The sequence below is a fragment of the Rutidosis leptorrhynchoides genome, chromosome 11, assembly GCF_046630445.1.
Source record: "Rutidosis leptorrhynchoides isolate AG116_Rl617_1_P2 chromosome 11, CSIRO_AGI_Rlap_v1, whole genome shotgun sequence".
Taxonomy (NCBI): domain Eukaryota; kingdom Viridiplantae; phylum Streptophyta; class Magnoliopsida; order Asterales; family Asteraceae; genus Rutidosis; species Rutidosis leptorrhynchoides.
In genome coordinates, this window is record NC_092343.1 from 407,806,765 (window position 1) to 407,822,965 (window position 16,201).

Here is a 16,201-nt window from a genome sequence, read left to right on the forward strand (position 1 = left end):
TTATAATTTATTTGGATTTAGATTTATATTCTTGAAAGTTAATTGCTTTATCATGCAGAAGTCTGTACCTAAACATGCAACATCTAAAAAATATTCTCGGTTATGGCTTGCAACAAAAATTAGAAGTTTAGTGATTAAACTTCTGTGAAGTTCTTATCTATTTATCGTTTTATATTTGATTTTTAAGATTTCTAAACTTCAAAGTTTTTACTTGAAATAATCACATTAATAGTTGCATTGACAGTCAGAGGCGAAACTAGGATTTTTTTCACCGGGGGCAAAAAAAAAAATTTAAACCGTAGCAATTTTTTTGGACAAATTTTGAAGATTTGGGGGCAAAAGTTGAGATTTGGGGGCAAAATTTGAAGATTTTGAGGCAAAAGTTGGAGAATTTGGGGTAAATTTGAAGGTTTTGAGGCAAAATTTGTAGGTTTAGGGGCAAAAATAAAATAAAATCCACCTAGGCCAAAGTCGAAAAACCCAAAAATTTTACACTGAAAAACAAAATCCACTGGGGGCGGCCACCCCCCACTGCCCCTACACACTTTCGCCCCTGTTGACAGTTATCATCAGTCCATTCACGGATCTCTTGGTTCGAGGAAAAAAAAGAGGATCGAACCATACATGGTGTGACACTAAATTAGATTATTATCAGTCATGAACTGCAATTTTCCGGTCTCCACCCACAAATATCAGTTCTTAGTAAAATATTTTTGGACAGAAATTGCAGGTCATGACTCACAATTTCCGTTCATAACCAAGAAACTACTAGTCGTGACCGGCAAGTTTCCGGTCAAAGACAATAAATCTGGGTACACAATTGGTGAAAGGAGGTGTTGATCCGGAAAATTTCTTTTATTTGGTTCACCTTTATCTAAAAGCAAAAGTAACAATGTCAATGACACTGGTTCTTACATAAGATTGGCTGCTAGATCATGGTTCTGGCAAATATTGAATCTTTAATTTTCGCCCATCTTTTCTCTAACCGTGTTCTTCTTTTCTCAATTACACATCTTCCCGTATATGTTCAAAAGAGGACGTAATTTGACTCGTGCAACGGTTCTTTTTCAATCAACTGCTTTGTAACGCTTTTGCCGAGATTGAGTTCACTATGAGCTGACAAGCTGCGGTTAACACGTCCTCCAGAATATCTAGTTCGGCTGGATTGGCATTTTGTTAACACAACTGATACCATACTAATCCAATCAGGTCAAACCCCATCAATCTGTATCTCCCTAAACAACTCAACGGAACTCTTGAACATCCTCATTCTCGCATACCCACCAATCATCACACTCCACGATACAGAATCCCACTTGGGCATTTCATCAAACACCTTACGAGCGTCCAAAACTCCACCATAACAACATTAGATATGAACCCTAGTATTCAGCACATGTACATCCTTATCAAACCCAAACTTTACAACACTGCCGTGATCCGATTCTCCTCATCTCCTAACCGCAAATTCTCGACACCAGCACAAGCGTTATGAACAAATGTGTATGTGATTATGTGAAGCCCTGATTTGAGAATTCGGGTGTGAATTATGGTGAGACTAAAAAGTGCTGTGCAGGTGTGTAAACATTGTTGTTCTGTTGCTTGATTGCTGATAACAAATTTGGAAGCTGAGAAATGCAATTTAAAAGTTTAACAAAGGGTTGACATCAATATGAATGTCACGTGTTTTTGCACATGTCACGTGTTTTTGCACATGTCACGTGCTTCATTTAAATCCAGTGTCACGTGTTTTTACAATGCTGGTAACAGGATTCAACAAACTTTCCCGCCAAATTGATGTTAGCTGGATTCAAGTTGTTACAAGGGTTTAAGTAGCGTTTAGCTGGGCAAATTATTGTTAGTTTTTGTTGTAACAGAATTTTCTTCCTTTCTTTCCAATTGTAATATCAGTAATTGTAAATCGTATGAATTTTGATTAATACAATTTTACTACAAATCTTTTCTCAATTCATAGCTTTAAGGTTTAATTGTGAGTTTCATACGGATCTTAGATCCAAGTCGAACTATCATATTATATGAGATAAAAAGAATTACCAGCCATAAATGATCAGCCTATATTGTATGTTGTTGTCGCTGCTTTTCTTATATGGATCTCTCAAAATTTTGGTTCCGTTTAAATTGTGAGCCTGTTCGATTCATATTTTCTTAATAAACTCAAGTCTAATGGTCATTTTATAAACTGCATAAATGAATCACTTGGGTAGGCATGAAATTTCATCAAACTATTACCAGAAGTCATTACAAGAACATACACCATCTTTAAAATGATGAAATCGATTTCTATCCCTCACAACAATCTCTCGATTATAGATCTTCGAAACAAACTTCGTAAAACAATGACAATCACCACAAACTCGTAAATTCTTCACAATTCGAATAGGGGTCCCGCGTGGTGTCTTTAATAATGCAAACGCAATCGCAAGTTTCTCACTATGTCTAGTCAACGCGTCTTCCCGTTCCTCTTGACCAATATCAAGTAACACTTCCGATGTACTAGGAACATATCCCGCCATCTTAATCTTCCTCCCCATTTCATCAATCATTTCATGAATCTCTTTGTACAATTCGTGTGTCCTATCACCCGCAACGAATTCGTAAATTTTGTTGTCGAGTTCGATCATTGTACTCCCCGGGATCTTTCTCATACCCTTTTCGCCCATTTTTTCTCTAATCGTGTTCTTCTTTTCCCATTTCCACATCTTCCCGTATATGTTCGAAAGCATGACGTAATTAGACTCGTGCAAAGGCTCTTTTTCAATCAACTGTTTTGTAATGCTTTCGCCGAGATTGAGTTCACCGTGAAGCTGACAAGCGGCGGTTAACGTTCGCCATATTATCGGGTTTGGCTCGATTGGCATTTTGTTAACAAACTCGAGTGCTTGTTTTACAAGCCCGGCCCTACTCAAAAGATCAACCATGCATCCATAATGTTCAATCTTAGGTGTTATATGAAACACTCGAGTCATTGAATCAAAATACTTTTGACCTTCGTTGACCAACCCAGAATGACTACAAGCCGAAAGCAACCCGATAAACGTGACGTCATCAGGTGCCATCCCAGAATCTTTCATGTTCTCAAACAACGAAGCGGCCTCCAAACCTCGACCGTGCATTGCCAAACCAACGATCACAGATGTCCAAGAAACAATTGTTTTCCCATCCAAGGTTTGAAACAACCTTAATGCTTTATCGACGTCACCACATTTGGCAAACATGTCAATCAAAGCGTTACAAAGCTCGATGCTTTTCGTAATCTTTTCTCTTTCGATATAATTCTCGACCCATTTTCCAAGCTCTAAAGCACCTAAATCGCTACAAGCAGACAAAACCGATACCATAGTAATCTCATCAGGTCGAACACCATCAATCTGCATCTCCCTAAATAACTCAACCGCACTCGTCGACATCCCCATTCTCGCATACCCACCAATCATCGCGCTCCACGATACAGAATCCCAATTAGGCATTTCATCAAACACCTTGCGAGCATCCATAAACCCACCACAACAACAATACATATGCACCATAGTATTCAACACATGTACATCCTCATCAAACCCAAACTTCACAACACTACCATGAACCGATTCGCCTAACCGCAAGTTCCCAACACCAGCACAAGCCTTAAGAACAAACGGGTATGTGAATTTATTAGGCAAAACATCATCATACACCATTGATTTGTATATATTAACAGCAGTTGTTCTTGAGTCAGTGGTGTGAGCGTATGCTCTGATGATGGTGTTGTATAGAAAGGTGTCATATAAATGGGTTTTAGCATCTGGGGCGAATAGAATGAATGAAGCGTAGTCAATTGCATTCAGATCAGATGATGTTTGTGTGAATTTGGTGAGGACTAATGGGTTATTTTGAAGACCTAATTTGAGAATTTGGGTGTGAATTTTGGTGAGATTAAAGAGTGTTGTGCAGGTTTGCAGAAGATGTAAACATTGTTGCTCTGCTGCTCGATTGTTGATAAAAATTTTGGATGCTGAGAAATGCATTTAAATAGTTTAAGAAATGGTTGACATCATTGGTGTTCCACTTTTTATCAAAATTCAAGAAGTACAAAAGGTTTAACTTTAAATAGTACACTACTTACCTTAAATCTTGGAAATCAATGAATATTGAGATACAAGGGTATTGAAGAACGTTATTACACTACTTTTTTTTTTTGAAAGGCAATGTTAGTGGTTAGCTCACGAAGTTAATTCACGAAAATCCCCCCCCCCCTGAGACTCGAACCCTGGTCTCCTCGAACACCATGTTAACATGGTGACCAATGAGGCAAAGCCCCATTGGCGTTATTACACTACTTAACTATAAAACGAAAATAAATAATAATTAAATACTGGTAAATAAGGGTGTTTTGTCGGTTGCATGAGCTTTTTTCTTCATTTTAAAACATATAAAATAAATAACTCGAGTGTCTGATGACACGTTTGGTCGAGGAGAGAAAATCGAATGATGGATTCGTCAATGTGTTATCTTACAAGATAGAGAATCGGTTCGGGAAGAACATTTTAAAAAATACGGTTAATAATAAGTTAAAAATGGCGGGACTTAGAGGTTGATTACTCGTATTTCGTATTTGGTTCATGTTTTTATCGTGTAGTTTTTAGTTTTGTATTGGTAGTTTGTTTTAAGGTTCATCGGATTGTTAGAGGAGGCTCGTTAATAGATAGTTTTCGTTTAGTTTGTTGATTTCTAAGTGTCAGCTTCCCTGTTGCTCATGTTTATTTGTATTTTGGTTGAGGGTCGTTTTCCTTTGAAAAATGCTCTCGTATCTATATGAGTTTTCGTTATTTTGTAAAAAAAAATGTGGTTATTTTCAAGAAGTGAGTGGTTACTTATAATGTAACTTGTGTGTCTGAAATCCATATTAACAGTTCATAGAACTGTTATTAAAAATTTCCTATCTTATAACCGGAACCAAATTGAAATGAAATTTTAGTATGGTTCGGTTTCAGTTAATACTAAAATATTCAAAATATCATAATATAATCAAGATAATCATAACAAATCGATTTTAAATTCGATTTTTTATTTGAATAGTGATTTTTCTTGTGTGTGTTATTCGTTGGATTTGATTTTCAATTTTTTTTAGTTAATTCGGATTTGAAAAAATAAAACAGAAAATTGAACCAAAATTTTTTTTGAACGGAGACATCGACATTAAATGCTCGCATTTGTCACCCACACACGCGTTAGGAAGAAACCCAATTCGCGACGATGTTGGCAGTACCATCGAAGGTTGGAAAGAACCCCCAAAGACTTTCCCAAATCGCATTGATGTAGGCAGTACCATCAAATGTTAAAAACTCTCTACTTTGAGTGAGAATCGAATCTGAGTTGGCAGAACTACAAGTTGGATCTCAACTCATACCACTTAAGCCAACCTTCGGTGGTAGAAAATTGAACCAAATGTAGAATTTAATATTGAAAATTGAACCTAAATATAACCGAACAATAAATATAAATTCGATTTGATTATTTATTTTTTAATTTTTATTCATTTTGATTTTTGAATTAATCTTTTTGAAATCGAATAAACGGATACCCAACACTAGTCTTATGTTGATGACTTATTCAAACCTCATATGAAAAATTCTCCCGCCATTTCCATTTTCATTTCCGGGCCCAGCGTTTGTTTTAGTTTTTTTTTTTAAATCTGCACTTTTGGTACAGATTTTTTTAGTTTTCTGGATCTGCAACAGACATTCTTCTTCCATTCTTCAACAACATCTACAAACCCTAACCCTAATTAAATTCACAATTTCAATGGCGGACGCAATTGATTTCACCAAAACACAACGCATAGTTCTTCTAATTGACCTCAATCCAATACTCCATTCCCCAAACCCTAACCCCAATTACATCACTTCAATTCTTACAACTTCAAAAATCATTTTATCATTCAATTCAATTTCTTCTTCACTGTTCTCCTTTAAATTCTCCATTTCATCACTTTCTCCTCTTCTTTCTGCATCTACACTTCAACGTTTACTTCCAAAATTCTATTAAAGCAAACATTATAATAACTAAAATATCAAAAAAGTTTCGCGTCTGCATCTTGAACAAAATACGTTTGATTTTGAGAATTCCCTACCAGTCTTTATTGGTACTGTACGATTTTTTTCCGAGCAGAATCAACAACATTCTAATCTTCGTGTTCCTAATTTATATGATAAATGCAATTACAATCACGAGAACAATTACAAAATATCCAATATATTTCAAGAATCAACAAAAGATTTGAAATTTATACAAACCCAAATAACAAAATCAAAAAACCATCAAGAATTGAAGTGGGTTTACAAAGTTACGTAGGCACATGTGACATAATTGTGTTTGGTTAAAAATTGAATTGAATTGCAACATATTGGTGGTAGCGGCAGATCGATTGATTGAAGATAAAAGTAGTGCTTTATTTCTTCTTCTTTTTTAATCAAAAACCCAGTGCAAATTGAAGATAAAGATGGAGTTTGGTAGAATTATTAGGACTTGAAAGAATTTGGGGTAGGTGGAAATTAGAGATGGGATATTGTGATGACCCGAAAATTTCTGACCAAATTTAAACTTTATCTTTAAATGATTTAATGTTTCCGACACGATAAGCAAAGTCTATGAAGTTGAATCACAAAATTTTAGAACTGTTTCATGTATTAAATTACATTTGACTGCTCTCGACGATTCATGAACAATTATATGTATGTATATATATATATATATATATATATATATATATATATATATATATATATATATATATATGTACAAGTAAAAACGACTTTCCTACCGTAAAACACTATTTGCTACAGTAAAATGACTTTGCTACAGTAAAACACTATTTGCTACAACAAAACACTATTTGCTACAGTGAAACCGTATTTTGCTTCGGTGCTACAGTGAAAACGACTTTGCTACATTGATTTGCTACAGTAACACTATTTGCTACAGTAAACACTATTTCCTACAGTAAAACACTATTTGCTACAGTACCACTATTTGCTACAGTACACTATTGCTACAGTAACACTATTTGATGTCAACGAACTAGCAAACAAAAACAGGATAAGGCGGCCATGCGATCGCATGAGGTACTGTAGCAGGCCACATACTATAAAAGCTCGATTCATTCATCTGTATTATTATTATTATTATTATTATTATTATTATTATTATTATTATTATTATTATTAGTAGTATATATACCTAAAATACTACGACGAAGTTATGAGCGTGTCACCTTCAAAATGGGTTTTTTAGCGGGATAGAGCTAAGGAAATTATGGGTTATTGCCAAGGAGGTTATGGGTAATGTTCGAGGGTATATTTGTGAATCAAATCTAGTGTTTATCATCTCTGTTGCGTCTACGTACTTTCCTACAATATTGAATCTCAATATTGATACGTAAGCACTCATATTTTATCTTTTATACATTAATTGTGTATCTATGTCTAGTGCTCGAGTATATATATATATATTTATACATGCTTGTATGCTAAATTTCGTCGTTAAACAGTTATGATGAATCACGAAGTAAATACATATATTACTGATAAAAGGTATATGATATGTATGTTTTTGGAAAGCTGGCGAAAAATCAATAACTTTTCATTTAGATATCGAATAGTTTCGATGAATGGATTAAAAGATATGATCAACTGAATTATGATTGACGTTAATTGAAATTGCCTTTGAATCTGCAATTAAGATTTAAACAACTTGTTTATGAGATTGATAAAATAGATTTTTAAATATTATCAGCCGAGTAAATGAAATCTTATATAAGGCACGTTTCGTTTTGTTAAACTATTGTCAAAATTGACTTTTTGAAACGACTTTGGATAACTTTTGTATGTCGATCTCGAGCATTAGGATTGTTACACACTATGACCTGACCTAGCTTGATAGGCATTTATTGACCAACATATGTTCTCTAGGTTGAGATCTACGGTTATTTGGTAATCCGAGTTTCGATCACATTTTGGTGAACGACTTTATATGCTGCTAAGGTGAGTTTCATTGCTCTTTTTTTAATTGCTTTTGCAATATATATTTTTGGGCTGATAATACATGCAATTTATTTTAAACGCAATGGATACAAGTACATACTAAATTCTACACTGAGTTTGAACCGAAAATCCCTTAGCTTTGGTAACTAGTAGCTGTTAGTACATAGGATATGGACTGGTGGGCGCGAATAACAGTATATGGATCCATAGGGCTTGACATCCCCGTCCGAGCTAGAGTGCTAGCCTTTTAACGGACGTGTGTTATTTGAGTTTCGGACACTTTGGTTTGCGTGTATTAAAACGAATGGGGTATTTATCATTATAACGTTAAAGCTTAGTTATCAGGGTGCTCTGTTACGTAGAATCTATTGACAAACTTTTGATAAACGTTTATGGATGAAACAACTGAAATCTTGTGATCCACCTTTATATACAGATTATGCGCAACATTAAAACTATGAACTCACCAACCTTTGTGTTGACACTTGTTAGCATGTTTATTCTCAGGTTCCCTAGAAGTCTTCCGCTGTTTGCTTAGATGTTAGACTAGCTATGTGCATGGAGTCTTACATGGCATATTTATCAAGGAAACGTTGCATTCACCAAATCATCACCATGTATCTTATTTTGACTGCATTGTCAACGGAATTACTATTGTAAACTATTATTTACGGTGATTGTCTATATGTAGAAATTATCAGGTGTCGAAAACCTTTGATTTAAATATTCATTTATGGTGTGCCTTTTCAAAAGAATGCAATGTTTACAAAACGTATCATATAGAGGTCAAATACCTCGCAATGAAATCGATGAATGACGTGTTCGTCCATATGGATTTGGAGCGATCGTCACAGATATGCCCGTGCTTTTTATATTTTTGTTCGAACCTGTGCAATTTTGCTCGCCCGTGTATTGTTTTTGCTCGAATATGAAGTTCTCACAGTTCTCACCAATAAAAAGTTCTCATTTGATCCTTTTACTATATATATATATATATATATATATATATATATATATATATATATATATAATATATATTACTCCGTAATAATTTAGTATATTATATTAGTTGAATTTGGTTTTCAGTTAAACCCGATTCGAAAAAGTAAACTAAAAACTGAATCGAAAACTAAACTTAAATTTAAAAAACGCACTTAGATCACACTAAAAGCTTTCAATTTGTTTTTTCCTTTCAATTTGCATTTGGTTCGATTTTGAATTAATTAATCGTTTTAGAATCAAATACTCAATTTTCATTTTGATCATTGATCATTGAATAGCGTCACTAATTGCAAACACTAGTCTACTTTTGATGGATTTCCGGATGAGAGGTGATACCTCCAAATCTCTTTGTAATAGATCCACCCATATTTAGTGTTATCTTCTCAAAATACCCTCAAATAAGTTCTAACATCAAAACTTGTGTAATTATCAATTAAAGTTATTTTAGTACAATTAGGTAGATTTATCAAAAATGCATTTAGAAATATTACTACCTTTTCCGGATAGTATCGAGATACGAGTTTGGCTGTTTATGTCATTATCAATAGTTTTGGTTTGTTTGTGATTAACATAAGCGCAATGGTGTTAGTGTGGTACCGTGTTAGGATCGTGATCAAGTGTATATATCAATTAAATTATTGAATCATGTCAAACAGATTGAGCAGTATCTATATCAATATGCATTTCAATTTTCAACTACATCTATGATCTATTTATGCTCATTCAAACCTCATATGAAAAATTCTCCCGCCAATTCTACATTTCAGGCCCCACTGTTTGTTTTTTTTTAAATCTGCACTTTTGGTCAGATTATTTTACTGTAGTTTCCTGGATCTGCAACAGACATTCTTCTTCCATTCTTCAACAACATCTACAAATCCTAACCCTAATTAAATTCACAATTCTAATGGCGGACGCAATTGATTTCACCAAAACACAACGCATAGTTCTTCTAATTGACCTCAATCCAATACTCCATTCCCCAAACCCTAACCATAATTACATCACTTCAATTCTTACAACTTCAAAAATCATTTTATCACTCAATTCAATTTCTTCTTCACTGTTCTCCTTCAAATTCTTCATTTCATCACTTTCTCCTATTCTTTCTGCATCTACACTTCAACGTTTACTTCCAAATCATCATTATTCTGTATCTCTATCTTTCAATTCACCGTCACAAACGCTAATCTCGCTTTCCGAAACGTTAAATTCGATCGTGTATACACAACCAAAGTATTTGGCTTCGAATGTCTCTCATGTAGCTGGTTCGTTGCTTCAGCTTGCTCATGAGTGTGATTGGGAGTCTGATATTGATGATCCGTCTGGTAAAATTCGTTTTGATTTTGTAAATATACGGTCTAATTTAATTGTTTTGTTATCTCCGATTTGTCGATCCGTGAAGGATTTAACTGAATGTTTGTGTGTTAATGTTAATGAGAATTTAGACGAATACCGTGCTCGATTTCGTGAATATTTTGGTGTTGTGAAAGATGTTTTTAATAGTAAGGATATTCATTTGTGTTGGATTCATGTTCATAGTCATGAAGACAAACTTGAAGCTTGTGAAATTGAGCAGGGGTCTGCTCTAATTGGAAATGAGATTAGGAAATTGGGTTGGGGATTTTGTTCGACTGATTCAATTATTTTAGGTTCAGCTCTTGTTCCTTTTGGTTTGATGTATTCAAATTTGGTAGTGTCACCTAAGTTGGTAGATGATTTTGGATCTAAAAAGAGGATATCAGGGCAATTGAGCCTTCGAATTATGGATGTTAGTGGTAAACCTTTAGAGTGCAAATGCTGTGATCTTGAATTGATGCATATAAACTTATCATCCAAACTGAGATCTGATGTCAAAACCTGTGAAATTGGGAGCTCGAAAGGTCAAAATGTTGATTTTTTCAACACTTTTATCGGTAGATTGAATGATGGAACTTTGAAGTTGCATGTCACAGCCGTTCAAAAGTACATTAAGTGTAATAATGTTGATGAATTGTCATCGGACTTTTTCTTAGTTCAATCAGCAGTATCTTACAAAAAAGGGAAGGATGGTTTAAACAATCTTTTTGCTGATAGGGTTCTTGAACTACTTTCCAGAGAGAATTCGATGCTATTTGATAAACATGCTGTTCCAACTTGGCAGATTTTTCTTAGTTTTCTATACAAGGAAGGTTACTGGGCTTTGTTATCTTTATCGAATAGTAATGGAGATTCTTGTATGGGGATACTTAAACCCTTCACTGTTCATTCAGCCATCTTATTACTTGTAAGTAATAATCATAATGTCATTCAAGATTCAGATGGAGCAAATTCTCTTGCGAATGAGACTGGTTCTCAATGCAATACTGATTCCCAACTGGAAAATTATGTTCATTTAGATGATGGGAAAAGAAGAAAGATGAAGAAACATACACATCGGGACCTTACATGGATCTCGTTTTGCAAGGCAGCATATGAGATCATGGATGTAGACTTGGCAGAGGTTTATTTTGCTAATGGCTGTAAAAGTTCTAAGAAGTTGAAGTTTTTGAAATGCTGGATGAATCAAGCAAAAAGTAATACCTTATCTAACGAGAACATGCAGCGTGGATCATGCCAAATGGGCCGAGATTCTGTTCAACAAAATGGGACTGATATTAATGAGAATTTGGGTGCTAATTACTCAGAGAGTGATGAACAACTGTCAACACATAAGTGTTTTGACCCGTCCAAATTGCAGGATGCTGCTACATCTGCATCATGTTCAGAAACTTTTGAAGTTTTTTTCAGTAATTTACCCATGAAAATTACGCACGGGCTTGAATCTGATGGAGTGGACTTGAAGATATTGGCGGAGAGACTTGTAAGCTCGTCCATTTATTGGTTAGGTCAAAAGCACAAAACTTTGGAAAGTCATGATGAATCTTTTACCGCACAAATTGCTGAAATCATAAAGTTACTATTACGCGAGCCTAAAGATTTGAAGGAACACAAGGATAATACTCAAGGTTTTACCTCAGAGTATTTAGTCCGAGAGTATCCTTCAGTTGTTTTAATTACTTTATTTACTTATTTATATTTAGTACTTCATTTGTTGAAATCTTTTTTCTTAATAAACTTAAGATATGAATTACAAATTTTTCTACGTCTGGAGATACTTCAATCTGAATATGCAGAAAGTATAAAGGGGTTTATGAAGATGAAATTTGTGAAACAGATTTGCTCTCTTTTGGAGATCATTCAGTACCTTGTGGACGGAGGTGTTCATGGTGATGTGAATCTTTATGATTATGTTGAGAGGACCTTAAAAAAAAGGTACTCTAATTTCCAAGTTTTTATATTTGGACATTCTTTGCATTCGGTTGTATCCTTCTTAGCACTTCATAATGTGGATCATTGTTGTAAAAGTCGGTTGAGTTGGCCGACGTGTTGGTTTGGGGATTAACCCGTTATGTTTCGTCCAAAAAATGCCTAAAAAGTCGGTCAAAGATAAAAAGTCGGGTCAAAGTCGGACTGATCCGGTCAAAGTCAAAGTTGGTCAAAATGTTAATATATCTTAAAATATGATTTGTACCCTATAACTATGTTTGAAATATTGATGTTTTATGTTTGATATATTTATATATAATAGTATATGTTTAATTTATTTATTACTAAAAGTCAACGCTGGTCAACGCGCGACTCGTTTTCATCTCGTCCCCGACTCCCGAATTTTACAACCTTGTTGTGGATGCCAGTCATTTGTAGATGCTAGGAGAAATTAGTATGAGATCAACGAAAAGTGTTGACATGTTGGTTGCTGCAATAAAACTGGTTTTGATCATCATATTATTTAAAGGTTGTACATGTAAATCTAAAGGTAAACAAAAGTTGCAGTGGACAGTGGTTATCTTATTATTGTTTTGTATTCATATTATTTTATATCACAAAATCAGCATAAAAATTGAAATGCCAAACATGCAACGTCCCCTTATTAGTTATATATCATTATATATCCAGATAGTACAGTTAGCATTAGCATTCTAAATCATGGATATATTGAAATGAAAACATCAATTTTCAGGTATTTACAGAACCTTGGAGATGTAGTAGACATAATCTATGATCGCATGGACCTATTACCTTTTGGTGAAGAAGATGAAGTTCATGCTCTCATGTTTAACAGTGAGGATAGCAATCAATCTTTGAGAGAGAAACCTGCAAGTAAACTCATTCAAGATTCAATCTCTGTAGAAGATGAATCTTCTAATGCAAATTATAATGAGACAGTGCACGAAGAACATGAAAAAGAGGAGCATGACAGAAAGTTAAACGAGGCTCGTGAGAGGAGAGAAAGGGCTAGAAGGTTTGTATCTTTCACGAGCCGAATGCCTGATTTGCAAAGGGTTTGGGCTCCAAAGCAATCAAAGGCGGCCATGAAAATTAAACCAGGACCCAAAAGGAAGAAATGGTGTAAAGGTAGCTATAGTGTCGTTTGTGAGACTCCATGTTTAACTATACAAAATAATGGCGAACGGAGTAAGCCTTCTAATCCTGTTTCCAAGGCATTATTTCAAGATGACAGATGAAAAAGAGAGATCAATGACAGATCCTGACCATATATACTTTGTTTATTAACTTGTTTTACATTGTAAAGTCTGGATTCATACTTGTATACCTTTGTGAAGTTTAACCAAATGTTAAAAGTTCAAAACATGTGTCTACATATATTTTGAGTGTTCATGAAAGAATAGCATGCAGATTTGCAGATGACATGGGTCAACAAATCTCTCAAACGATGTGACACCAGAGTTCAAACCCATGTAAGTACGTTTTCTAGTTGATATTGATGTGCATCTTTATTGGAAAAACTATTTATTTTTCTTAAAAAAAAAAAAAAAAAAAAAGATTGGGTAAGGATGAGGATCACTTTGAATAACCACTTTGTAACACTACATGTTATCCTTCCACTTGAAGTTAATCACATTCCTTATTATCTTAAATAATTAATTAAAAATCTATGAAAACTCATCTCTTTATTTAGTCTTATTAAATCTATCTATATAGATATAGATGCTTGATCTGTTGTTTATTAGTTGGGTGAGGGTCTACACTGGCTTTTTTTTTTTTTTTTTTTTTTTTTTTGAACGGCGATTTTTTTGGCATCAGTAGATCATTTATTTCAACGACTCTCATCATTTGCACGTAATACACACGTTCGGGCGGAAACCCGAACCCGATCGACGGTACCCGTGAATACATTCATTCTGGCAGTGGTTCCAGGTAGAGGTCCGTGAACGAATCCGGTAAAACTTTCCAATAGGGTCAATATATACCATCATTATTGGTGTTCAATTGGATTAAAGAAAATCATGTCATCCCTAAGGATCGAACCCATGACCTCTCCCTATCCCATGACACAAAGTACATTTTCATGAATATGTAATTGCAAGCCTTTTCAATTGATAGTGCTTTATCTATTACTATATATTTTCTATCAATCTGCATACCCTTAAATTTGTTATGTATACTAATCTTTCTCGTCCACTTAAACGCAACGTCGTCAATTTTGATGATGTCGTAGTCATGTTATCATTTGCAAAATGTTCGCTCTTGGTTGAATGCGACACTATTAGCGGACATGTTGGCCCGACGTTGGTCATTTTTCTTCTACTGTGGTGTCCAAGTAACGCTTATACGGCTACCATATGGTCATTTTTCTTCTAATTTCATTTTTTGCAACAGCAAATCATTTTTGAGTTAAAACAAAAATCAACATGCTTTTCGGACAATTGTAAAATATCTCAATTTTTTTTATGAAATAATACTCGTTAACATCTTATCTAATTGTATGTTTAAATCTCCTATGTAACTTTTTGATCAGGAAAGAATTCAAATATGACTTTCCCTTTCTTTGTTTATACTGTAAAAGGTATCTTAAACAGCTTTAGGGCCATGAGTTTTTGATTAGTGGTAATTGTAGGTTTGCCATTATGTGAGCCCCTTTGGTTGGCTAGCCGACGTGTAGGCCAAATAGACTTGATACTTTTAAACACATAAATACAATCGTAAGTTTCTGCTTGACAAATGACAAATCTTTCTTGTGCATCATCTTACTAATGTTAGGAAACATGGATTGCCAACAGGATAATGTCATCGGATTGAAACTAGAATCGTGAATCATTTTCTCAATAAAGTATTTCGCCCATATCGGTCTTGGGTTGCACGAAATCAATATTGGGATAAGCCTAGTTCAACAATCTTTTCTAGACCAAGAAAAGTTGTTCTTGCAAAAGTATAATGCAGAAAATGTTATTAGTATGATGAGAGTGTGAGAGAAGGAAAAAATCTGGAACCTTTTCTCAAATGAATGAGCATTTTATTTATAATTGACCAAAAGGTGTGAATGAAGAGTCACAACCTTTCATATGTAACCATAATGAAATGGTACATCTCTTGGGAACCAACACCACTTTATTTGATGTTAAATCATGTGTTTTTGATGCCCAAAAGTGTTGGGTTTTGTTATTGGGTTTCCAAATATGAGTAAGTATTAACAAGCCCAAGCCCAACAAAATTAGGCCCATTGCTTGGTTGACTTGGTCAAGCATAGGAGGGCATCTTAAAACATCAAGTTGCAGCTGTTTTTCATTATCAAGAGTGCAAGAGAGATCAAGAAAAAGAGTCAAAACCCCAATTCCCGTCTACAGTGACAGCAGGCCAGAAAACCTTCGATCCCCGGAGATCCGACCGTTGAATCTTCACAAATTTTGGACTGTGTCTTCCTGACATCAGTGCAAACATTTTCAACCGTTGAATTCGTCTAATAAGGTCTGTAGGTCGTGTTCTTGCTGCTGGAACAGAGAGCAGATTTTTGGGTGAGATAATTCCTCTTTTGTCTTTTTAGGTTGTTCATATACTTGTTGATTGTTGTAGTTCAAGAGTATGATGATGTTGTATACCTCTATATGATCTAGAGAAGACCTATTGTATTGTTCTCTTTGTTGATGATAGTGGAATTTAAGTGGCTTACGAGTCCCGTGGTTTTTACTCTCGATTTTGAGGGGTTTTCCACGTAAAAAGTCTCGTGTGTATTGTGTCGTATTTACTGATTTGGGACAGAATTGGGACTGATTTGTGATGATTGTGGTATAGCTTGTTTGTTAGCATCCTCACGGGTTCATACGGGTCGGGAAAGTATT

General features: G+C 34.7%; 2 protein-coding genes across 2 annotated transcripts; one reads left to right on the forward strand and one right to left on the reverse strand.

Annotated features, from left to right (window-relative positions):
- Positions 1-2,246: 2,246 nt before the first annotated feature.
- Positions 2,247-4,078, reverse strand: LOC139877634 (pentatricopeptide repeat-containing protein At4g21065-like). Its single transcript, XM_071865060.1, has one exon. It carries the CDS (start codon positions 4,023-4,025, stop codon positions 2,247-2,249), a length of 1,779 nt encoding a protein of 592 aa, XP_071721161.1. The 5' UTR covers positions 4,026-4,078.
- Positions 4,079-9,948: 5,870 nt separating this feature from the next.
- On the forward strand, positions 9,949-13,588 carry LOC139876199 (uncharacterized). Its single transcript, XM_071863492.1, has 3 exons — positions 9,949-12,056; positions 12,144-12,335; positions 13,084-13,588. The coding sequence occupies exons 1-3, from the start codon at positions 9,949-9,951 to the stop codon at positions 13,586-13,588; spliced, it is 2,805 nt and encodes a 934-aa protein (XP_071719593.1).
- Positions 13,589-16,201: the final 2,613 nt, after the last annotated feature.

Bases quoted from the DNA above. Each gene is read 5' to 3' on its own strand.
- LOC139877634 (XM_071865060.1), bottom strand. From the start codon at position 4,025: ATGCATTTCTCAGCATCCAAAATTTTTATCAACAATCGAGCAGCAGAG.
- LOC139876199 (XM_071863492.1), top strand. From the start codon at position 9,949: ATGGCGGACGCAATTGATTTCACCAAAACACAACGCATAGTTCTTCTA. The intron at 12,057-12,143 runs GTATCCTTCAGT...AATAAACTTAAG, and splicing joins TCAGAGTATTTAGTCCGAGA to ATATGAATTACAAATTTTTC. The intron at 12,336-13,083 runs GTACTCTAATTT...ATCAATTTTCAG, and splicing joins GAGAGGACCTTAAAAAAAAG to GTATTTACAGAACCTTGGAG.